Source organism: Festucalex cinctus, chromosome 2 (assembly GCF_051991245.1).
Source record: "Festucalex cinctus isolate MCC-2025b chromosome 2, RoL_Fcin_1.0, whole genome shotgun sequence".
In the NCBI taxonomy this organism is placed as follows: Eukaryota; Metazoa; Chordata; class Actinopteri; order Syngnathiformes; family Syngnathidae; genus Festucalex; species Festucalex cinctus.
In genome coordinates this window covers 3415547-3439995 of record NC_135412.1, presented here as the reverse complement: position 1 = coordinate 3439995, position 24449 = coordinate 3415547, and the positions used below count along the sequence as shown (strand labels likewise).

Sequence of the window (24449 nt, the reverse complement as noted above, 5' to 3'; positions counted from 1 at the left end):
ACAAATGTACTGAATCATTGTGCAATCTGAGCCTGTTTAATTGAGCACAAAGCTGACATACTGGCGGGAAGCCATGACTTATCTGTTGATTGTTGTACTTTATGCCATCGAATGGAAGAGAATTTACTTGTCTGCCTCACATTTCCATTCCTACACACATGTAAATAAACATGACCTCCTTCCTCCTGCAGCCCCGCGCTGGATACTTTTCATGTCAACCAATTTCCCAGAATTTCTCTCTCCAGTCAACCTTGATTCATTATTTGTCTAACCATCTATTTATGTGTGCGTGATCTCTGCACGGGCAGGTAAATTTTCAGCATCTGCAGGGGTTTGATACTCCAACACTGCCAAGCTTGTTAAGGCATCTTGTTTTATGAGGCAAGCTGCGTGTTTGAAGCACTTAAAGTCAATATTTCCTGGTGACATCCATGCTTGCTTGACACTGGAGTGTTATGTGCTGCACAAGGCTGCCATTGAAGTTCATTACGTGAGGGGTGGGGATACGGAGCAGGCTAACCACTGTGGGCTTCTTTTGCTGCTGCTTGTGGATTCGTGTAGCTCTCTGGAGATTAATAAACCCAAATCATGCTAAACAGTGTTGCCATGACGGCTCTTGACGTATTCTAGTGCTTGATTGCGCTCTTCAGATTCAGCCGAATTTTTTAAATGTGATGTCGCATTTAAACAAAGCAAATTTAGCCACCTGCGATTGGCTGGCAACCAGTCCAGGGTGTCCTCCGCCTACTGCCCAAAGCCAGCTGAGATAGGCTCCAGCACCCTCCGCGACCCTTGTGAGGAGCAAGCGGTTCAGAAAATGGATGGATGGATGGATGGATGGATGGATGGATGGATGGATGGATGGAAATTTAGCCACATCTGATCAACATGTTGCACACTCACCATCCACAAAGTCAGGAAAGGGCATGCCACATACGAGAATACATTTTTTGGAATTCTTATTGACTCTTCGCTCAACTGGAAATCCATCCATCCATCCATCCATCCATCCATCCATCCATCCATCCATTTTCTTGACCGCTTATTCCTCACAAGGGTCGTGGGGGGTGCTGGAGCCTATCTCAGCTAGCTCTGGGCAGTAGGCAGGGGACACCCTGGACTGGTTGCCAGCCAATCACCAGGGCCAACTGGAAATCACGTCGTTAATTATTTATGTCAGATCCAAAGTGGCATGTAGTGTGGGGATGCTAGAAAAAAAAAGTATGATACCTTGAACACAGGAATGATCCATTTCATGATGTGGGTAGATGTTTTCTTCTTACTGGGGGGGGGGGCATGACAGAAAATAATTGAGAAGCACTGGGTTAAACACAATGTCTATTCCTTTCAACAATTTTTAGTTGAAGACATCACCAGAGTTTGAATGAGTTGGCCTCAAAATGGAATTATTGGAGTAGTATTAAAAAAGTGTGAAGCTTAAAGTAGGCTGAAAACCAAATGATAGTCTTGAAAAATACACCCCACCCCCTGCAGTAAACAGTCCAGTGTGTATAAACTTCAGCACCCTTCACACTTCCACTTTCCGCCTCCCTCCTCCCTTGCGAACAGGCAAGTAACAACTTGCCTCGCTCTTGTTTCTCATCTCTTTCGTCAACATGTGAAGCGCGGGATCAACTTTACTTTGGTGATGGTGAACAAGTAGGTTTCAAAATATATTCTATGCACATTTCTAAAAAAAAAAAAAAATAGCATGTTCATCGGTGCATGTGTCCCATGGGCCAATCAGAACGTGGAGTTTGCTGTTTGTATACATGCTTGATTTGAATGACAATATGTCAACGAGGCATTTGTTGATGTTGTGCATGTGAGGTTTTGCATTGTTTTCGACAAGTTCTCTTGCTACAAATGAGAAACTTGAGACGATTCGCGGACGTCCTTTTTGAGTTGATATAGCCCGACAGCTAATTACTTGTACTGTAGCATAAATGATCACTGACCCGACATCTGTACCTTGTCGGCGGACAGAGCTGCAAAGCTTGCGTGACGAGCGAGAGAAGTGAAGATGGGCATCCAGTGCAGCTGTGCCTCTTTAAGGATTCCCGCTCCCTACCTCCTCTCACCACTGCCAAACCGCGATCATTAGGTTTGGCAATTTACGAACGCCCATTGTGATGTGGCCATAGCCCGTTAGTGTTTCCTTTTAAGTGTAGCGAAACTAAGTCCATTCACTTGTAAAAGAGTGTCGCCCATTGGCAGATAGTTGGCAGGTTGCACAGAGAGGCCATTCACCTCCGTAGGAAGGAGCTGAGAACTGCCTCGGAAATGCCCCCCCCCCCACCCCCCCGCCCGCTTGAATATTTTAATGGGGAGACTTTGGATGCCTTCTGAGGTCCTTACATGCTCCTGTCTGCATGACCTGACTTCACTGCTCTCCAACTATGTCCTATAGAGGAGACTCGATGTATTTCTTCATTGTCACATGGAAGCTGTCAATGATGAAATTGTGGTTTTTGTTTTTGCTTCGATCTCAAGAAAAAGCGCACATTTTTGGACTCGCAGGAGGCAGGTGGGTGAGTGCAGAGAGAGAGAGAGAGAGAGAGATTCGCTGTGCCTCTTGATTATGTTTGGATGGAGTCCAAGTACTCTGGTTTAGACAAGGCTCATATATACAAAGTCAGACCCAAGGCACCTCTTTTATTTGGGATGCCATGTGGAACAAATTAAAGCCCTTTTGAATGAGGACATTACGACTTGTGATCAATATCCCCGTTCTAAATAATGCCGGTTAAAGAGGCCTTGACTGGATTTTAATGAACCTCTCTTCATGTGTGCATTCAGTGTCTCAGCATGTCCGTTTGCTAGGAGCCGAGCGCAAGTAGTTGAATCACAAATAATTCTTGCTGTTTTTGTGAACGTTTACACACGCTGACAAGGAAAAGAAATAGTCACGTCACAGCGTGAAGATGGAGGTCCTGTTGGACTACAGTGTTCCCTCGTTTTCCGCTGGGGTTAGGTTCCAAAAAATACCCGCAATAAATGAAATCCGCGAAGTAGTTAGCTTTATGTTTTACAACTCTTATAAATGTTTTAAGGCTCTAAAATCCCCGACCGCACAATTTAGACACTTTTCTCATTGAGGCATTTACATGTTCTCACATTTCTCTCTTGTTCAAACTTTGACAATGTTCAAACCTTCATAAATTTTATAAAATGGGTATATTACTGTCAAAAAAATATGCAAAATTGCACTTAAAAAAAAAAATCCGCGATACAGCGAGACCGCGAAAAGTGAACCGCGTTATAGCGAGGGAAGACTGTATTTCAAACCTGCAGACTGCCTTCCATATCCCTCTTTTATCAAATCAATCCATTCAAAAGATAAAGGGTACATTTGGAGAGTTCAAGGGCCAGTGAAAGACTCGATTGAAAGACTCTTAAAAATTAAATAAATTAAATACATTTAATGTAACCATCCGTTGTCAAGCTAAATAACAATCTGCATTCAAAATTAAGTGTGGTTAATTAATACATGATTAGTGTGGTAATTTTGCTGTGACTAATCAATGAGTTAACGCTTTAACTTTGACAGCACTAAAAATATATTAATAATCATATATTTTTCTTGCTGAAGGCCAAGAAAATTATTATATTTCCTATACTATAGGGGGTCCTGAATACTCACAGCTCAGCTGCAGATTTTTTTTCTCAATACTTATTTATTTATTTATTTTTTAGAATTAGACTTAGACTTGACTTTATTGATCCCTTTGAGATGGCACCCTCTGGGAAATTTACATGTCCAGCAGCAATGAGAACAGATATTAAAATAAAAAATAATTCAATCAATCAATAAATAAGGTTATTACACCAGAGATTGAATTAATAATGATAATAATAAAAACAAAACAAAAAATCAATCAATAAATAAATAAGGTTATTACACCAGAGATTGAATTAATAATAATAATAATGATGATAATATGAAAAATACAAATTAAATCAATCAATAAATAAGGTTATTACACATGCACATGGTTACAAAATCAGAGTCTTACGCCAACCCCAGAAACCTCTAAATTCCAACAAATTAAGGAGATCTCAAGAGACCAGAGGAAAAACTAAAGTGTGTGTACTGCGTCTCTGAGTTTCTGCCTTTCGATGCGAATAAATAGATAAACTCTTATTTGTGTCCGCGCCTTTGGGATCCAAACCTCTCAGCACACAACATGCTCCATGCAAAGTGAAGGCATCTGCAGTGTGTGATTATTGCAGTGTAGCACACAGTGACAAGGTATGAGCCCACCCAGAGAGGTTTTGGTTAAACCTGCAAGACGAGAGGAGTTGGTTAACAATGAGCTCTTGGGCAAAAATCTCCATCAGTGCTCTGCTTTTGACCTTTGTTCCTGTCCGTTTCTGTCTGGTAGTCACATGCTCACTCAGTGTTATGGCCGTTTCCTCCCGTCCAAACATACATGTCACATGAATTGGACACGCTGTGCTGCTGATCTCTTCACAGGTTATTAAGGCTTTAAATGGTTCTTCCAACCCAGGCCGCCACACAAAACATCAAATGATCCATCAAGCTTGTTTATTGAAAGATTAACTCCATGTTGGTCTCTTGATTTGTTTGAATTTTCTCCTGGGGTCACAAATTCAAAATGGCTGCAGATTCTTCCATAACATCTGTCATTCAGTGAGAAAAAGTTTGCATGTTTGCGTTTCATAACACATCGTTGTATAAATGAGAACCCCAAACAACATAGTATTGTTAAAGTTTCATCTCATATCAGTCCACTGGCTGAAATGAGGTCGCGTGAGGTAGCGACACTGGGGCAGAAGCGATTCTAGGATCAGACTTTTAGGGGTGCTATAAAGACGTTTAGGGGGTGCTTGGTTGCTACAAAGGGCGTGCGGGTAGTTTGATGTGGTTTTGGGGTACTTCCTGCTCCAAAAAAATTGCGTGGGAAGTAGGGGTGTTAAAAAAAAAATCGATTCGGCAATATATTGCGATACTACAGCACGTAATTCTCGAATCGATTCAATAGGCCGCCGAATCGATTTTTTAACATCCATTTTTGATGAAAAAATATTCAACAAAATGTCGAACTTTCACACCTTAAGCATGGAAGAATGTTATATTAACGGAACATTAAGCCTTAATATTTTATTTCAATGCTGTTCTAACGTGAAAAAGGTTGCAACCTGTTTGTTAAATAAAGTGGCTCACAGTTATAACACTGACGTTTGAGATCAATAAATAATAAATTTTCATACAAATCTTACAGTGTACATGTACAAGTTTACTGAATGCTATTTTCTAAATAGAGTAAAAAAAAATCGTAACAATCGACTTGTAAATTCTAATCGGGATTAATAGGTATCGAATCGAATCGTGACCTATGAATCGTGATACAGATCGAATCGTCAGGTACGAGGCAATTGACACCCCTAGTGGGAAGTCAGTAAGTAAACTAAAGCTGATAAAAGTTATGTAAAGGAGAAAAGGACTGTAATAGTAAACTACAAACATATAATAACTTTAATTTATGGGGAAGGGTACTCTTTTTTTTTTTTTTGTTACAACAGATCCTCCACATAATACACATTGACAGTATGCGTGTTTCTGGAGTAAACCAGCTCCCCACAGTTTACAGTGAGAACACAAGTGGACCGTGGACTTGTTTGTTTTCTGACTATATTCTGCTTGTCTGTACTATGTTAGAAAAGTATATACTATGGGTGTAAATCTCTCCAATCAAGACGATTTGATGCGATCTGATACCAGAAGCGTTGACATTCCGCTAGCATACTATCCTCACCGTGGAAAAGACGGCGACATTTAGCCTGAATGGAATCGAACAGCTTCCATTCTTGGCATTCCTTTTATGCTAAACGTCACCATCCACTTCACTTTCACCCTCGGTTATGACCGAAAAGTGGGCAAAGCTTGAGGTAACTGCTAATTGAAATCAACACAACACATTTCTTTGTAAATGGCATGCCAATATCATCACTTCTTACCTTTAGAGTAGAAAGAAAGACATTTGTTTGTCGCTTTTCAAGCCCAAGATAGATCTTATATCTCTCCAAATGTGAAAACAATCAAACTGGCGTCGACCACTACTATCAAGTTTCATGTTTGTTTGTTTTTTAGCCTCCTGCGGCGGAGTAACTGTGGGTGCTGTGGGACGTACCAGATGCCAATCTCTTGAGCAAATGTAGAATCCGTGATAGTGAAAAACTAGCTCCTTGGTCGCGACTCTGAGATAACCAGCTAACACGAGAACGTGCATGACAGAGGGCCGGAAATTCAAACCTGAATCCAGTCTAAAAATTATTGGCCAGAGGCTTGCAGGAGTAACCATTGTGAGTAGCTATATGGTGTTAATCTGCTAATTAGAAGATGTTTGAGTCATAAATTGCTAAATAAGAAAGCGATTGTTCAGATATTATTGGGCAAAATCCTACATTCAGCATCTTTAAGTGAGACAGCCATTCACTGCAAAGCCATAGATCAGCGGTGTCAAACTCATGTTAGCTCAGGGGCCGCATGGAGGAAAATATATTATCAAGTGGGCCGCATCGGTAAAATAAAATAAAATAACGGTATATAGGCTAACTCAAAAACGATTGCCGTCATTTATACACAGATTTTCGTGGACCAGCCCTAAAATACAACTGTGATCATGTTGTTCCGAAAAATAACACAAATGCAAATGGTATGCGGCAACACTTTGCCGGTATACGTTCCGGACGTGTTAAATCCACCTCTTTTGCATATATATTGTTCCCAGAATGCATTGTGTGGCGCAGTTAATGACGTTAAAAGGACGCTAATCCTTACTAGTAATTGAATTTTTTTAGTATTTAACATGGCGGTCTATGATTAAAAAAAATAAAGAAATAAACAAAATAAAATAATAATAATAATAATAATAATAATAATAATAATAACATAACTTTAAGTTGTGTGTAAAATAATGACAACCAAGATGACGATTCCCCGTACAAGTTGCATTGCTCATCTGAGGACTGCTTGTGAAAATACAAATTTTATCTATTTTGATTGTGGCCGGCTGATTAATTAGTCTGACATTACAATTTTTTATTTATTCTTTTTTTTTACTTTACATTTACAAAATCATCCCGTGGGCCGGATTAAAACCCTTTGCAGGCCTGATCCGGCCCGCGGGCCTTATGTTTGACACCCCTGCATCGATACACAGTGCAGTGTACATGTATTGTATTTTACAACAGTACTTAAGCATATTTATAATTTCATATGTACCTGTGGGTGAATATGGGTGATATGCTATAGGACTGACGGATACGATCTATAATTTATTGCTTGATTTATATATATTGAAATGACTGAATTCAATTGTTTAATCAATTAAAATGGGAGAATTTTAAAAAGTTACCCTTGCAACCTTTCATTTGTCTATATGCGACCCTCAAACGAAAAAGTTTGGACACCACTGCAGTAGGCCCTCTGATGCGACTTAAGTCTGACACTGGCACTGAGCCCAGGCTGGTCACTGAATGGGTCCGTTAAGTCACAAAGGGTGCTGTCGGCGACACCCTACGTTTTATAGCCAGTGCTATAAATCATTGGTTTGGGCTTTTGAGTTTGAAATAGCCATGGCAAAGTCCTGCTGATAATGAAAAGAGAGGCTGGACACCAAGCAGACAGTCCACGAGGAAATTCAATTAGTCTGATGCACCGGCAGGTGGCGAAAACTCCACTTTAAGAGATATGGACGTTGAATATGACTGTTGTTAAGATTGACAGGTGTCTCTTTGGCTTCTGCAGGTGGTTCCACAGCACCCCATAGAGGATTGATTGGATGCAGTTGTAACGATGGTCACATTAAGGTGGGGGGCATGGGCCCGCCCTCCCTGCGGCCTTGCGCTGGTCATGTGTGTACTTGCGTGTCTGTCCCAGCCGCCCCCTATCAAACCTGAAGACTGCGATCGAAAGGAGCATCCTGTCGTGTCCAATCAAGGTGAGGACATCATGAGTAAAATTAGCAAAAGTGGGCTTTTTAGCTCAGCTTTTGATGGCAGTTTGCCAGAAAGTCTATTTAAGTTAAAGTGTAACTCAACTCTTGTCTTGCCTCAATTACCGCTTGACTGAATTAACATACTATTCTATAGAAAATACTGTACTAAAAAATTGCACTACAAATGACACAACTATATTTTCTTCCATTATCAGTTCCTGTGGTTCATTGGCCAGGTATCCTGCTACTTTTACTGTATACGTAAACATAGCAATTTGACTTTTCCATGTTTTCACAGGATTGAAGACATGGGTGTCGGAGTTCTCACACCCAGGAGTAAAGGACTTCTCTCAGTTGGCCTTGGACCCGAGCAGAAAGCGGCTTATTGTGGGAGCGAGGTGCAAGTAATTACACGCCAAGCAGAAAAGAAACAACTGAGAAATAATGACCTGCTTTATGATGTCTTTTACAGAAACTTCCTCTTCAGCCTTAGTTTAGGCAACGTCTCACTCATACAGGTAACAGTTTGGATTTAGTTCCATCTAGTAGGGAATTGATCATTAATTCATTCACTCCCAGCCATTTTCACAGAAGCAGTCCCGTTCGCTCCCGATTTGTGAAAACTGATGAAACTTAGCTCTATTCTAATGCTAATTTCTGCAAAATGGAAACAGATAGAAACATACTTTATTTTTTCCTGATGAAAGAAGAGACTTTAACACATTCACTCGCCGCCATTTTCACAGAAGCAGTCCCGTTCGCTCCCGGCTGTTTTACTGGATTTTGACTGATTTTGCAAGGCCCACAGAATATTGTGTTCTATTACTATAAAAACATGGAACCCATCAAAAGAAAGATTAAAGTCTCTTCTTTCATCAGGAAAAAAAAAGTATGTTTCTATCTGTTTCCGTTTTGCAGCAAGAGAGCTAAGTTTCATCAGTTTTCACAAATTTATTCAAAATTGTAAGTAATTTAGCTTTTTTCCTACATGGCCCTGGTTGATCTCCTTTGCTCTGCTGCCACCTGCTGGCCGTTTGTGTAATAACTACCATTTCTACAACCGTTCTTTTAAGTTGAGAGGCTGCATCAAAGCCTTCTGTATGCTCTAGCATAAAAAAAAAACAAAAAAAAAAACGTATAAATACGTCTTTGGGACACTTAGAACATAAAAAACATATTTACACGTTTTTGGGAGCAAATGAGTTAAATGTTCCTAAACTAGTGTTTTTTTTCCCCTTTCTTTTCTTTTGACTCAGGCAACAGAATGGACGCCCGATGAAGACACAATACGCTCTTGCAAGAGCAAGGGCAAGACAGAGGTAGATTCCAAAGTGTCCTTTCAAAATGTAGTCCGTGACACGTGGCTAATGTCGTGCTTGTATGCAGGAGGAGTGTCAGAACTACATACGGGTTTTATTGCTCAGTGGGAGGACGCTTGTCACGTGCGGGACCAATGCTTTCACTCCTATCTGTATGACCAGGCAGGTTGGTGCTCGCTTGATGTTTCACCAATCAATGCAAGTCATCGTCCTCCAGACCTCCAAAAACAGCCTTCACACACACACACTGTGTCATGCTTTCCTGTTTGCTGTCAGATTGATAACATCAGTCAAGTGTTAGACACGGTGAACGGTGTGGCGCGATGTCCGTATGACCCCCGTCACAACTCCACCGCCATGCTTTCCGAGAAGGGCGAGCTGTACGCGGCCACGGTGATCGACTTCTCTGGACGCGACCCTGTCATCTACAGGAGCCTGGGCAACATGCACCCACTGCGCACGGCACAGTACAACTCGAAATGGCTCAATGGTAAAACAAAGACGCGTAATAGTCCATCAGCCTTCACTTTAGGGGTGTGCTAAAAAAAATCGATACGGCAAAATATATCGTTGTGGGCGTCCTTACAATACACGTATCCATACGGAGGCTTCAGAATCGATATTGCTCGTTAACTTTAAATAGGCAGTTCACGTTTGTCTTTGCAGCTTGCGTTGTACCTAAAAAAATCAAAACCAGCAGCGTCTTTGAAGTTAATTGCCTTCAGTTAATGCAAAAATAGCTCACCTGTGTCTTGCTAAGAAAAATGAAAGCAGAGGAAGAATATCAACATTTATTTACTTATAAACTTAACATGGGACGTGTCTTAATGTACCAAATTTCTAGGGCTGGGTATTCCCGCCAACCTCACGATACGATACGTATCACGATACATGTGTCACGATACGATACGTATCGCGATACATATGTATCCCAATACTTGATCTTCAAGGCGATACGTTCCGATATATTACATTAATTTTCTTGCATTTTATAAAAACTGTCATATGTATACCTAAAGGATATGTTTGTTATGCTGACTGACAAAAATATTTTAGTTAGTAGCTCTTCTGGTTTACCACCTAGCGGCATGCCTGGTCTAAATTTATTAGGCATAAGACGTTATGAGCAAAAATATCAAATTATTAGAATTACAGCTCTAAAATGTGCTTATTTGAAATATTTGGGGAAATAAAAAGCATTTTTTTTTTCATGTAACACATTCTATTTCGTTTTTAAACAAAATAATTAGAAAATTGGTACATTAAGACACGTGCCATGTTAAGTTTATAAGTAAATAAATGTTGATATTCTTCCTCTGCTTTCATTTTTCTTAGCAAGACAGTGTCCAATCACTGGTGAGCTATTTTTGGATTAATTGAAGGCAATTAACTTCAAAGACGCTGCTGATTTTTATTTTTTAGGTACAATGCAAGCTGCAAAGGCAAACGTTAACTGCCTATTTAAAGTTAATGAGCAATATCGATTCTGACGCCTGCGTATCGATACGTGTATTGTAATGAGGCCCGCAACGATATATTGCCGTATCGATTTTTTTCAGCACACCCCTACAAATTTCATATATTTTGTTTAAAAACGAAATAGAATGTGTTACATGAAAAAAATGCTGTTTTTATTTCCCCAAATATCTCAAATAAGCACATTGTGGAGCTATAATTATAATACTTTGATACTTTGGCTCATATCGGCTCATGCCTATGAGTAAATTTTCCCGGTGTGTTTGTGAAAACTGCTCCTTGCTCTGCAGTGCGTACACATTTAAACCAGGCATGCCGCTTGGTGGTAAACCAGAAACAGCTGCTAATAAAAACATTTTTTGTCAGTCAGCATAATATACATATCCTTTAGTTTTACATATGACTGTTATTATAAAATGCAAGTAAATTAATGTAATACGTTGGGATACGTATCGCCTTGAAGATCAACTATTGGGATACAAATGTATCGTGATCGTGATGAGGTTGGCGGCAATACCCAGCCCTACTTCATTTCATCTCATTCGTTCTGTTTTTTATAACTTTGTCCCTTCTAGAGCCTCAATTTGTGTCTGCTTATGATATTGGCCAATTCGCCTACTTCTTCCTGAGGGAAACTGCTGTTGAAAACGACTGTGGAAAGATGGTGTTCTCTCGCGTGGCAAGAGTGTGTAAAAACGACATGGGCGGTCGTTTCCTTTTGGAGGACACCTGGACTACCTTTATGAAGGCTCGACTAAACTGCTCACGCTCAGGAGAGATCCCATTTCATTACAACGAACTACAGAGCACCTTCTACCTACCAGAGCAGGACGTCATTTATGGCATTTTCACGACTAACGTGTGAGTGACTTTTAATAATGCTGCGATTAAACATTGGCCGTTTCTCAATATCAAGAACACAAGAGTACGTTATTGTGACGCAACGAGCAGGGTCTTGGTCAGCGCGGTCTCAAGAACGTACTTCCCAAGCACGCATATCTCGCTGCCGTATTTCCGTAATTCATCGCGGTTATATCATGTGACTTGCTTACAATGGATTTGTACTACTATTTGGATGTTTCAAAATGTGTTTGTACAAAATACAGGGGTTAAAAACTTTACTTACATCCTTGTGATTTTGCGAGACGTCATCAAGACCACACGGAATTCCCGGATGTCGTTCTTGATTGCTAGCTTAAAACCAAGGATGCATCGGTTGTTGCTTGGTGAAGGCTTGGCTGTTAATATATCCCAAGATGGATTTCGTACTTCAAGGAACGAATGGGAGCGGAGGAGCATCACGTTTTTTATTATTTCTTCCCACACACCTGTTTTGTGTTGATTAGGCTTTCTTTGGCAGCTGAGTACACTAGTTTGTCGTACTTATCCTCTTGCTGATCCACCGACTTTGCCCAACTAGTCTCACCTTTGATTCCCGTCTCACCGCAGTCTTGTGCTTGTTTGATCATTTATTTATTTATTTATTTATTTATTTATTTATGGGAGTGGGGGGCGTTATTCTTGTTTCGGTGGTTTTGTTTCTTGCCTTTTGCAAGCTCGTTCCTTTCATTTGCAAGTGTACTGTTGTATTTTTGCAGCTGTGTTTTGGAATAAATTTCGTCAAACTTGATTTCCTTCCCATGTTTTTGGGATCTGCACACTTGAACATAGGACGCATCATCACAATGTCAGAAAAATCGGAACAAAACCTGCAACTCTCACCGGTATCTTTCCATCTTTTTTATCCCCCCCCCCCCCCCCCCCCCAAAAAAAAAAAAAAATATTACCGTAAATTGGATAAAGCCCATGTATAATTTAATTTCAAATGATATTTTAAAATAGTACTCGTAATTATATAACATCTAGTCACGTGGTACAGTTACGGCAATGCGTCACAAGCAGGACGCTCGCAGTAAGAACAACATCCGGGTATTCCGTCCATTCAATGCTATTTCTTTTTGAGTAGTGTTCCCTCGTTTTCCGCTGGGGTTAGGTTCCAAAAAATACCCGCAATAAATGAAATCCGCGAAGTAGTTAGCTTTATGTTTTACAATTCTTATAAATGTTTTAAGGCTCTAAAATCCCCTACCACACAATTTAGACACTTTTCTCATTGAGGCATTTACATGTTCTCACATTTCTCTCTTGTTCAAACATTGACAATGTTCAAACCTTCATAAATTTTATAAAATGGGTATATTACTGTAAAAAAATATGCAAAATTGCACTTAAAAAAAATCCGCGATACAGTGAGACCGCGAAAAGTGAACCGCGTTATAGCGAGGGAAGACTGTATTTCTTTTTGAGTACTTGCAATTGGAACGGTACTTGGGCCGCGACTGATGACGTTTCAAGACATCACGAGGACTTAAGTACGGACAAGAATGCGTATTGGGAAATGTACAATAAAAAAAAAAAATGCGTATTGAGAAACGGCCATTATCTTCATGCTTGCTTCTTTTGCAACCGCGTGTGCAAAAGTGTTATTGATTTTTCTGTAACAGCCCGTAATCTAATTGTGATTAACCGCTCACAGAAACAGCATGTCAGCGACTGCTGTTTGTGCCTTCAACCTGACCGCCATCACGCAAGCCTTCAACGGACCTTTCCGCTACCAGGAGAACCCCCGCGCTTCCTGGCTCTCCGCTCCAAATCCCATCGCCAACTTTCAGGTAACTCCACGTGGATGTTCACGTATTTAAGCAGAGAAGCTTTTCTAGTGGGCAGCAAAAAGGATGTTTTTCCCCGCTGGTATCGTCAGTGTGGCACGCTGGATGAAGGTGGCGCTGGCGGGAACCTGACCGAACGCAACCTGCAGGATGCTCAGCGGCTTTTTCTGATGCACGATGTGGTGCAGCCGGTGACAGTCAACCCTCTGCTGACTCAGGACAACCTACGCTTCTCTAAGCTGGTAGTGGACATTGTGCAGGGCCGTGACGCCATTTACCACGTCATGTACATCGGCACCGGTAAACGTGGCGCGACACCAATTTCAATTCGAATCCATTTTGAAAGCCTTGACCGTTTCCTCTCGGTCGATCAGAATATGGCTCCATCTTGAAGACTCTGGCCACAACAAATACAATTCTCCACGGCTGCTACCTGGAGGAGCTGAGGATCCTTCCTGATGGGCAAACCGGGTCAATCAAGAGTCTGCAGATCCTGCACAGTGACAGATCTCTGTTTGTGGGGCTTGATGACAGACTGCTGAAAATCCCGTTAGAACGATGCTCTGGCCATCTAACTGAGCGGTATGGAAATGAATATGAAATAATCCTGCATGTGTCAAATGAATGAATGAATGGTTTATTTTGGCCGCAAAAGTAACACCAAAAAGAAAATACAAACATAAACATTGTCAATGTTCAAACCTTCATAAAGTTTATTTTAAAAATGCATGCAAAATTGCACTAAAAAAATCATGAAACAGCAATGCCATGAAAAGTCAACCGTGTTATAGCGATAATTTGATATGCTTTTCACCATTTTTTATAAATTGGTATCACTTTTGCTATCTTCATTTTATTAGGAAAAATACTCGTTAAAAAGCATTTGTTGCAAACAAAAAAATTATTGCATTAATCATGCATTAAAGCAGATTAATCGCACTACTAATTTTGACCATAGATGATCCTTTAACTTGACAATGGTTGGTTACATTGAAGTTAGCACAGGTTGTGTTTGAACAATAAATATAGCTACAGCCATGAAAGTAAAGAATTTAATAAATGTTTGCCTATGACATTCAGAATCTTTGTTCATGTCAAATGCAGTGGATCAAAAAATGTTGACGACATCCTCCTAACATAAACGTCGAAAGAATTACTAATCAGATTTAAAAATCAAAATCATTTGACATCTATAATAACAATGATTTATTTTCTTCTCTTAAACTTTTTAACATCTTCTAACACACCACTCAAACAGACCCCTCCAAGAAACATGGAATGACAATTATTCAAAGCACAATCAAACTTTATAAGTCATCTGGTCCATCCCTCTTGTCACATTTGGGCCTACTTTAACAACAACAACAAAAATCATTTCATTCGTTCACAATACTCTCTATATTATCAGTAACGGATTTGTCATGTTTAACAATTTTGATTATGACAATTTTTAATCAACTCATTTAGAGCACTCCAAGTAGGCTTGATGTTTTTTTGTTTTGTTTGTTTGTTTGTTTTTTTAAACTGGTCATAATAATCTTTTTGGCATCTCAAAATAGATGTCAATTTGTTTTTGTATTTCTTTTTTTATATCTCTTTTGATATTTCATAAATTACCAATATAGCTTATTTTTCTTTGTACTGTACAAGTTTTTTCCAAACCATTTGTTAACCATAGTTTACCCTAGGGGTGTGAATTGCCTAGTACCTGACGATTCGATTCGTATCACGATTCACAGGTCACGATTCGATTCGATACCGATTAATCCCGATACGAATTTATAAGTCGATTGTTGCGATTTTTTTCATTCAAATTTAGAAAATACTAATCAGTAAGCTTGTAGAGTGTAAGATTGATATGAAAATGTATTATTTATTTATCTGAAATTTCAGTCTTGTAGAGGTTGTAATCTGTTTCATGTTTGAACAGCATTAAAATAAAATATTAAGGCTTAATGTTCCGTTCATATAACATTCTTCCATGCTCAAGGTGTGAATCCTAAAAAAAAAAAAAAAAAAAAAAAAAAAAATCGATTCTGCCGATTATTGAATCGATTCGAGAATCGCGCGATGTAGTATCGCGATATATCGCCGAATCGATTTTTTTTTAACACCCCTAGTTTACCCCCTCTTCAAGGACTTTTTTTTTTCTTCCCAAATTCCTTGATTGGGATGTGTCTGTTATAGATGGTAATAATTGTTTCTAAAAATAGAATTTTGACCAACATATTGATTAACCACTTCTTCTAATTAGACACTGCTTAGAAGCACGGGACCCGTATTGTGGCTGGGATCACAAAGGGGGACGTTGTACAACCATCGAAGGGATCGCTGACATAAACCAGTGGACTCAGAACATCACGCAGTGCCCAGTAAGTTTTGTACTTGATAACTCCGCCCCTCTTTCTCCCTCCCACACACACACACACACACGCGCACACATTTGTTCTTCCTCAAGGTGCGGAATCTAAAGCAGGATGGCGGGTTTGGCCCGTGGGCACCGTGGCAACCTTGCAACCACGATGATGGCGAGGGTTCCATCAGCAGTTGCGTTTGCCGGTCCCGCTCGTGTGACGGACCTGTGGCCCGGTGTGGTGGGGTCGACTGTAAGGGCCCAAACATCCAGGTGGCCAACTGCTCCAGGTAAGCTGATGGTATTAGCCAGTGGGACAAATGGCTCATTATTATTTATTACTAGCATTATAGCAACACTGGACAGCTAATGTTTCGGAGCCACCTTTCCACCAAGCAACAGCGTCCAGTTTGGTTTATCATTAGTGATGTTCCGGTACCATTTTTTGGCCCCCAGTACCGATTCCGATACCCAGCTTTGCAGTATCGGCCGATACCGATACTTAAGTTGTTTTTTTTTCCTCAACATAAAAAAGCTTTCCTGCTATTGGTTCAGAGCATTCAAGGGCCAATAGGATATCTTAGATCGGCATGCAGTGAACATGTCACATATCAGTGAATGTCGTGCACCAGCAAGACACAAGATGCATTTTCTTGACTGCGTATTCCTCACAAGGGTCGCGGGGGGTGCTGGAGCCTATCTCAGCTGGCTTTGGGCAGTAGGCGGGGTACACCCTGAGCTGGTCGCCATCCACGCTCACAATCACATCTAGGGACAATTTGGAGCATCCAAATAACCTGCCATGCATGTCTTTTGGAATGTGGGAGGAGACCGGAGAAGACGCACGCAGGCACAGGGAGAAGATGCAAACTCCACCCCGGATGGCCGGAGCCTGGACTCGAACCCGAGTCCTCAAAACTGGGAGGCGGACGTGTTAACCAGTCATCCGCCCTGCATTCAAATAATTCAACTCAAATATAAAGGAAATCAAAGTGGCTGCATTCAAAGCAAGAACTGGCTTATCAAACCCAAATATTGAAATAAAATTAAAAAAATACTCATTCCATTAAACATCAACATCAACACCAACATTTTAATACTATACAGTCAAACCTCGGTTTTTGAACATAATCCGTTTCAGAAGGCTGTTCCAAAAGCGAATTGTTCGAAATCCGAAACTATTTTTCCCATTATAATTAATGTAAATAATTTTAATCCGTTCCGGGTCTAAAAACTTTTTCCAAGTTTTTTTTTTTTTTTTTTTTTTTACTATTTTACACCCATAAACTGCACTGTATACTGTTTACCATAAATAGAAAAGGGTAGAAATAGACAATTTTATTTAGATATCCTATCTAAAATGATGAAAAAAAATTCCAAAATGCACTTTCTTTCTTTGGACCCATGATTAGGGGCTAATACATGATGCAAAACTTAAAAAAAAAAAAAAAAAAAAAAAAAAAAAGTCAGATTTGCATAAATAACAATGAACAGGTCTGCTCCGAACGAACTTTGAACACGAATGCGCTACGGAGGAAACATTTGAGTTAGCTCGGCTCCCGAGTGAGTCGCGTTCAGGTACGCTCGGCTTTTTTCAGTTTGGTCGAGAGCCGATTTTTCGGACAAGTTCTGAGACATAAAATTCTCAAATTTTCTGGTCGAAAACCGATTTGGTCGAGAACAGAAGCGTTCGAAAACCGAGGTTTGACTGTATTAGTGGATGACGCAAGAAGACACGTTGAAAAGTATATAATTGACTTTCCACCTGCTGTTCAGGAATGGTGGCTGGACTCCCTGGTCTTCATGGGGCCACTGCAGCAGCAGCTGCGGTGTGGGTTTTGAAGTGAGGCAACGCTCCTGCAACAACCCCTCACCTCGTTACGGAGGTCGGATATGTGTTGGGCAAGGTCGAGAGGAGAGGTGAGAAGGAATGAGAGGAAAGTGAAAAAAACAAAAACATTTGCACATGGTGAACATTAACTCATTCACTCGCCGCCATTTTCACATTTTGCAATCCCGTTCGCTCGCGGCTGTTTTACTGGATTTTGACTGATTTTGCAAGGCCCACAGAATATTGTATTCAATTGTTATAAAAGCATGGAACCTATCAAAAGAAAGATTAAAGTCTCTTCTTTCATCAGGAAAAAAAGTATGTTTCTATCTGTTTCCGTTTTGCAGCAATTAGCATTAGAAGAGAGCTAAGATTCCTCATTTTTCACAAATCTATTTAAAATTCTAAGTAATTTAGCTTTTTTCCTACATGGCCCTGGTTGCTCTCCTTTGCTCTGCTGCCACCTGCTGGCCGTTTGTGTAATAACTACCATTTCTGCAACCGTTCTTTGCAGTTGAGAGGCTGCATCAAAGCCTTCTGTATGCTCTAGCGTAAAAACAAAACAAAAAAAACGTATAAATACGTCTTTGGGTCACTTAGAACATAAAAAAACGTATTTACACGTTATTGTGAGCAAATGAGAACACAAACAAATATTTATGAAGAATCGTGTACTGTATTTTCAGGCTGTGCAATGAAAGAAAAGCATGCCCGTTACCAGTTCTGTGGACTGCATGGGGGTCTTGGGCTCAGTGCAATGCTGAATGCGGAGGAGGAGTACACGCCCGAACCAGAACCTGTGAGAATGGAAACAGCTGTCCTGGATGTGCTTTGGTACCGCTCTGCTTGTGTCACTTGATTCTCATGTCTTTTAACGGACCGTTAACAGCGAAGCTACCGATTCTGCCGTTCAGGAGTACGAGACCTGTAACCTGGAGGCTTGCCCCGAGGTGCGTCGCAACACCCCGTGGACACCCTGGATGCCGGTCAACGTCAGTCAGGACGGGTCACGCCAAGAGCAGAGATACAGATACACGTGCCGGGCATTGCTAAGGGACGTCCAGCAACTTCAATTAGGAAAGAAGAAAATAGAGAGCAGGTTTTGTCCAAATGACGCTTCGGGAACCTGCCAGACTGACTGTTGAGTATTTGGGACCACGAGGCATTAATTATGTGGATTGAGAAGCATAAGCCTGATTTTTGTAATTTTTTTTTTTTTTTTTTTTGCATCTTGCTTCCAGCTCTGGTTGATGACTTGGTAAAGTCTGGTGGCCGGGCTTTGTCACAGCCCAAAGATACGCACTGGGGACTTTGGGAAACGTGGTCCACCTGTTCCCGGGAATGTTCCAGAGGCTTTCGAACCCGGAGACGAGGTTGCTCAACGGCAGAGGGAAGGACCAATCCAAGCGCATGTGTAGGATCCCCGGTGGAATATCAAGATTGCAACATGCAACCGTGCTCAGGTAGAATGCGTGTTGCCGTATATACTGTGGCAGATTTTGTGAATGCGACTTGGTCAAGGGATAACTTAAAAAAAAAATAAAAATGTTGGAACACCTGCAAACCTGCTAATTATTTTTCCCTCGTTTGCCAAACACATCAGTATTCTACACGAGGTAGTTCAACAGATTTTGTCCCGTTCAAATTTAAAACCCTAATGGGTGAAAACAGTTTTTTGTCCAGTGCAGCAGTACAATGGAACCAACTGCCAAAAGAATTCAAAATGAGTGGATCTTTACATGTTTTTAACTCATCCACTCGCCGCCATTTTCACAGAAGCAGTCCCGTTCGCTCCCGGCTATTTTACTGGATTTTGACTGATTTTGCAAGGCCCACAGAATATTGTGTTCTATTGCTATAAAAGCATGGAACCTATCAAAAGAAAGATTAAAGTCTCTTCTTTCACCAGGAAAAAAAAAAGTATGTTTCTATCTATTTCCGTTTCGCAGCAATTAGCATTAGAAGAGAGCTAAGTTTCATCAGTTTTCACAAATCTATTTAAAATTGTAAGTAATTGAGCTTTTTTTCTACATGGCCCTGGTTGATCTCCTTTGCTCTGCTGCCACCTGCTGGCCGTTTGTGTAATAACTACCATTTCTGCAACCCTTCTTTGCAGTTGAGAGGCTGCATCAAAGCCTTCTGCATGCTCTATCATAAAAAAAAACCCCAAAACGTATAAATACGTCTCTGGGACACTTAGAACATTAAAAAAAAACGTATTTACACGTTATTGGGAGCAAATGAGTTAAAATAGCTCTTAAATTATGGTTACAAAGTAACTCTTAACTATTGAATGCTACGTAAAGTAACGTTTTAAAATTTGAATGTTTGACTTTTTAAATTTTTATCTTATTAACCTTTGTTGATGAAATGATGTTATCTTTTATGTCTCTTGTTTTTTTTTTGTTACGTTACGTGTTGAGGACCACAATGGAAATAAGCCTTCTGGCTTTGTTGTGGTTTTATCCTCGGTGATGCCTGACTGAGTGATTGGAAGTATGTGTTGTGTGTTATCACCAAATTCAATCAATCAATCAAACACTGTAAAACTGACTGTGCTTTTGTTTCAGTGGGCGGAGCCTGGTCATGTTGGTCTTCATGGTCCCAATGTACTGTGAGCTGCGGGGGTGGTCATTTTCAGCGGACAAGGTCATGTGATAATCCACTTCCTGCCAACGGAGGTGGGATCTGTATCGGTTTACACACTGAAGAGGCACTTTGCAACACACACGCTTGTGAAGGTACAATCATCCGTTCGATTCTCTGTGACTGCATTGACTCATCGTATTGCCATTTTTGAATGGTTTGTTTTTTCACTGGTCATCAGGTTGGGGGGTGTGGTCAGACTGGGGGGACTGTGATGAGGAGGGCTTGCAGTACCGCTCTCGCTCCTGCGGCGATAGCCAGAACGCTAACTTGTGCAAGGCTAACCTAAGCCAGGCCAGACCGTGCCAGACACACGAGGTGGCAGGTAAACGCCGCACAATTGTTTCACTGTTAACTCATTTGCTCCCAATAACGTGTAAATACGTTTTTTTTTATGTTCTAAGTGACCCAAAGACGTATTTATACGTTGTTGTTGTTTTTTTTTTAATGCTAGAGCATACAGAAGGCTTTGATGCAGCCTCTCAACTGCAAAGACCGGTTGCAAAAATGGTAGTTATTACACAAACGGCCAGCAGGTGGCAGCAGAGCAAAGGAGATCAACCAGGGCCATCTAGAAAAAAAGCTCAATTACTTGCAATTTTGAATAGATTTGTGAAAACTGATGAAACTTAGCTCTCTTCTAATGCTAATTGCTGCAAAATGGAAACGGATAGAAACATACTTTTTTTCCTGATAAAAGAAGAGACTTTAATCTTTCTTTTGATAGGTTCCATGTTTTTTATAGCAATAGAACACAATATTCTGTGGGCCTTGCAAAATCAGTCAAAATCCAGTAAAACAGCCGGGAGCGAACGGGATTGCGAAATGTGAAAATGGCTGCGAGTGAATGAGTTAAATAGTCTAGATCAGAGGTGTCCAAACTACGGCCGCGGGGGCCATTCGCGGCCCGCTGTCCTTTTTTTTTTTTTTAAGTGGCCGGCGACATATGCTAAAAATGACATTTGACTCAGTTCAAATAAAATAAAAACAAAAATGTTTGGAGATGGTCAATTAGCATTGGAATATAGCTAAGTTTAATCATTACTCACAAATCTGTTTAAAACAGTAGGGAAAATAGTTTTTTGCAACATGGCCCCGGTTGATCTCTTATACTCTGCTGCCACCTGCTGGCCGTTTTTGTAATAACTACCTTAGATTCAAGCATTCTCTTCAGTTCAGAGGCTGCATCAAAGCCTTCTGTATGCTCTAGCATAAAACAAAAAATGTATAAATATGTCTTTTGGAGCAAATGAGTTAATTATGACGTGTCTCCCCCCCATTTGTGCCATTTTAGTCATTTTGCCTGAAGAGGAGGACCACAACTGTGGAAGTAAGTGGGAGGGGAAAAAAAAAAAAAAGAATTGTCTTTGGATTCCTGCAGCTTATTCATCTCGCTCACTCACCTCCCTTCTTCTCATTGACAGCTTTCACGTTGTTCCAGCTGGTCGCCGTCGGCATGGCCAGTTTCTTTGCAGCTGCCCTCTTGTCCGCGCTGGCCGTCGCCTATTGTCATCATCTGAGCCGACCGGCCGCAGAGTCGGCCGTCATCCACCCCAGCACGCGCAACCACCTCACCTACAGCAAGCATGACAACGCCACGCCGAAAAATGAGAAGTACATTCCCATGGAGGTGGTGGTGAGTTCCGGTCAAATCTTTCCATTTTATTTTATTTTTTTCCACAATCTCCCGCTTGTGCCTCGATATGTTGGTAACCGGAGCTTCACCCAACCCCGCAGATGCTACACAAGAACAATCTTCATGTAAACGACGACACCAGCCGCCACTTCGCTTCCTCCGTGCCTTCCGGCAACATGTTCGCCACGACCTACTTCCCTCCCAACCTGAGCAAGTATGACTTTCCGCCGGAAGCGACATGCAGGGCTTACGTGCACAGCTAACAGCGCATCCGCTCCCAGTGGAACGCCAAAACCCACCAGGTGCTTATGGGTGAGGAAATACCCACATTACCTTTTTCTCATCTTGTCGCACAATATCTCAACCAAGCATTGGTGGCGTTTAGCTTGGTAACTGAGCGATCAAAAAAAAAAAAAAAAAATGAAAAGATAAAAATGGACAAGGATTCACTGAAGCTCATATTACTGTTATTACTATTATATTTAGTTTGTTTTTGTTTTTGTTTTTTTTTGTTAAGTCATACCGGCAAGGTGTGGTACATCACTCACAGGATTGGGACGCTGTTGTTTTGGCTGCCTTGGACATTTTACTACTTGTGTTGTGATGCACTGTAAAAAAATTTCCATTGTTTTTACGGGGAAAAACCGGCAGCTGTGGTTACTAGTGTTGTTCCGATACCATTTTTTGGCTCCCGATACGATACCCAGCTTTGCAGTATCGGCCGATACCGATACCGATACTTAAGTTTTTTTTCCCTCAACATGAAAAAGCTGTCCTTCCATTGGTTCAGAGCATTCAAGGGCCAATAGGATACCTTAGCTCGCCATGCAGTGAACATGTCACATATCAGTGAACGTCGTGCACGAGCAAGACACAAGATGCTGCATCCAAAATCCTATATTAGCGTTGGAATTAATGGTATCGGCATGTTACTTGTGAGTAGTCACCGATACCGATACCACTGTTTTAATGCAATATCGGCACCTCTGCCGATACCAGTATCGGTATCGGAACAACACTAGTGTAAAAAAAATAGAGTGGGGAAATGTAAACAACAGTAACTGTTGCTTGAATTTTACTGGGATTCAATGTACAATAAACACAATCCGCATGTTGATTTTACAGAACAAAATAAGTCTAAAATCAGCATGTGCTCGGAAAATGGTACTTAATTTGTATAGCGCGTTACTACCTTACAAGGCCCTCGTAGTGCTTTGTGGTTAACGACTCATTTCACGGGACCAGAAACAACTGGATTTAGCTGATTTTATACTAGTTAGGTATGTAAAATTAACATGCAGTTACTGTTTATTGTACATTTAAGACCATGAAATTAAACGAGTTGTTCTGTAAAGTTGTTTACATTTTCCCACTGTATTTTGTCCAGAATTTCCCTGGTAAACCACAGCTGCCGTTTTTTTTCCCCCCGTAAAAACGACAGAATTTTTTATTTTTTTTTACAGTGCACACTCTTGCACGCGCAGAGCAAAGACACTTGAGATCTACAGAGTTTTGTTTTCTTCACAAAGTCAACAAGCACCAAACAGTCCTGGAGATGACGTGAGGATGATGAAGAAGCAGGGTTTTTCTTCCTCATTACTGACGACAAATACAGGATTTGTGCACAGACATTATCGGCTTTGCTTTTGTTTTTGTTTTTACCTATTTGGTATCACCTACCGGAAGACTTTCTCTGAAGAAATCCTGCTTCCTGGAATTTTCGACTGTAGACTGACAGAAAGAATTCACAGTTTTGTTTTGTTTTGTTTTTTAATGAAATGCCATCAATGGCTTTTGAACTGTTGATATTCACTATATTTTTGTATAATGTACTGCTCAAGAGAAATAAAAATGTGTTGTCTGGTAGGGCAGTTGAAGAGTTTGCCTCACAGCCAGAAGCTTCGAAGTATTTCTCTTTGTAAATTTCATGTCCATGAATGTGTAAAATAAGGTTCACTTTTTTGGTGTATCTATATGTCATTCATGTGATTGACAGGTGATCACTCCAGGGTGTACCTGTCCCTGCCTCTCATATTAAATCAGCTGGAATTGGCTCCTGTTGTTGTACCCAAACGATGAATGGATCAAATGTTTTGGTCCACTACATTTCATACATCGCCAAAAAAAAAAAAAGTACACTGTGATGGAAACCATGTAACATCAAGTTCAATTATAAAGACAGAAATACAAGTGCACCACAGACAGTACAGTATATTCATTGTGTGGTTGTGTGTGTGCGCGCGCGCATTCGCGTGATATTCTGAAGTTCTGTCCCAAGCAAGGAAACTGAAGCGCAAGGTAGGTGTCTCCACTCATTGAAAATTATTGGCTTTTAGATCACTGTAATTTGATTTGTGAGGATTATTTTGATTTCCAAATGTGATGAAAGCACTTCAGAACTGGTTTGTATACATTACAGTTAACTACATCATTTGTTTTCACCATGTAAAGGAAGCATTTGCCATTGTGTTGTATTGCAGAAATATCAGAAATGCCCGGATGTTCGCATTTGTCAATTGGCAATTGAGCGGTGGCAGCTGCCATCGCTTGTTACC

General features: G+C 40.7%; 1 protein-coding gene across 1 annotated transcript; it reads left to right on the top strand.

The window, feature by feature from the left end:
- The first annotated feature begins 1553 nt into the window (after nucleotides 1-1553).
- On the top strand, nucleotides 1554-23948 carry LOC144013411 (semaphorin-5B-like). Its single transcript, XM_077512242.1, has 22 exons — nucleotides 1554-1659; nucleotides 7775-7967; nucleotides 8263-8362; nucleotides 8437-8482; nucleotides 9221-9283; nucleotides 9351-9449; nucleotides 9560-9773; nucleotides 11335-11620; nucleotides 13296-13431; nucleotides 13521-13728; nucleotides 13803-14010; nucleotides 15683-15800; nucleotides 15887-16071; nucleotides 17558-17701; nucleotides 18299-18446; nucleotides 18527-18752; nucleotides 18854-19075; nucleotides 20183-20353; nucleotides 20440-20583; nucleotides 21553-21588; nucleotides 21683-21894; nucleotides 21996-23948. Exons 2-22 carry the CDS (start codon nucleotides 7823-7825, stop codon nucleotides 22155-22157), a joined length of 3273 nt encoding a protein of 1090 aa, XP_077368368.1. The 5' UTR covers nucleotides 1554-1659; nucleotides 7775-7822; the 3' UTR covers nucleotides 22158-23948.
- Nucleotides 23949-24449: the final 501 nt, after the last annotated feature.

Coding starts and splice junctions, on each gene's coding strand:
- LOC144013411 (XM_077512242.1), top strand. CDS start 7,823: ATGGTCACATTAAGGTGGGGGGCATGGGCCCGCCCTCCCTGCGGCCTT. Junction 19,076..20,182: donor CAACATGCAACCGTGCTCAG/GTAGAATGCGTG, acceptor CTTTTGTTTCAG/TGGGCGGAGCCTGGTCATGT. Junction 20,354..20,439: donor CAACACACACGCTTGTGAAG/GTACAATCATCC, acceptor ACTGGTCATCAG/GTTGGGGGGTGTGGTCAGAC.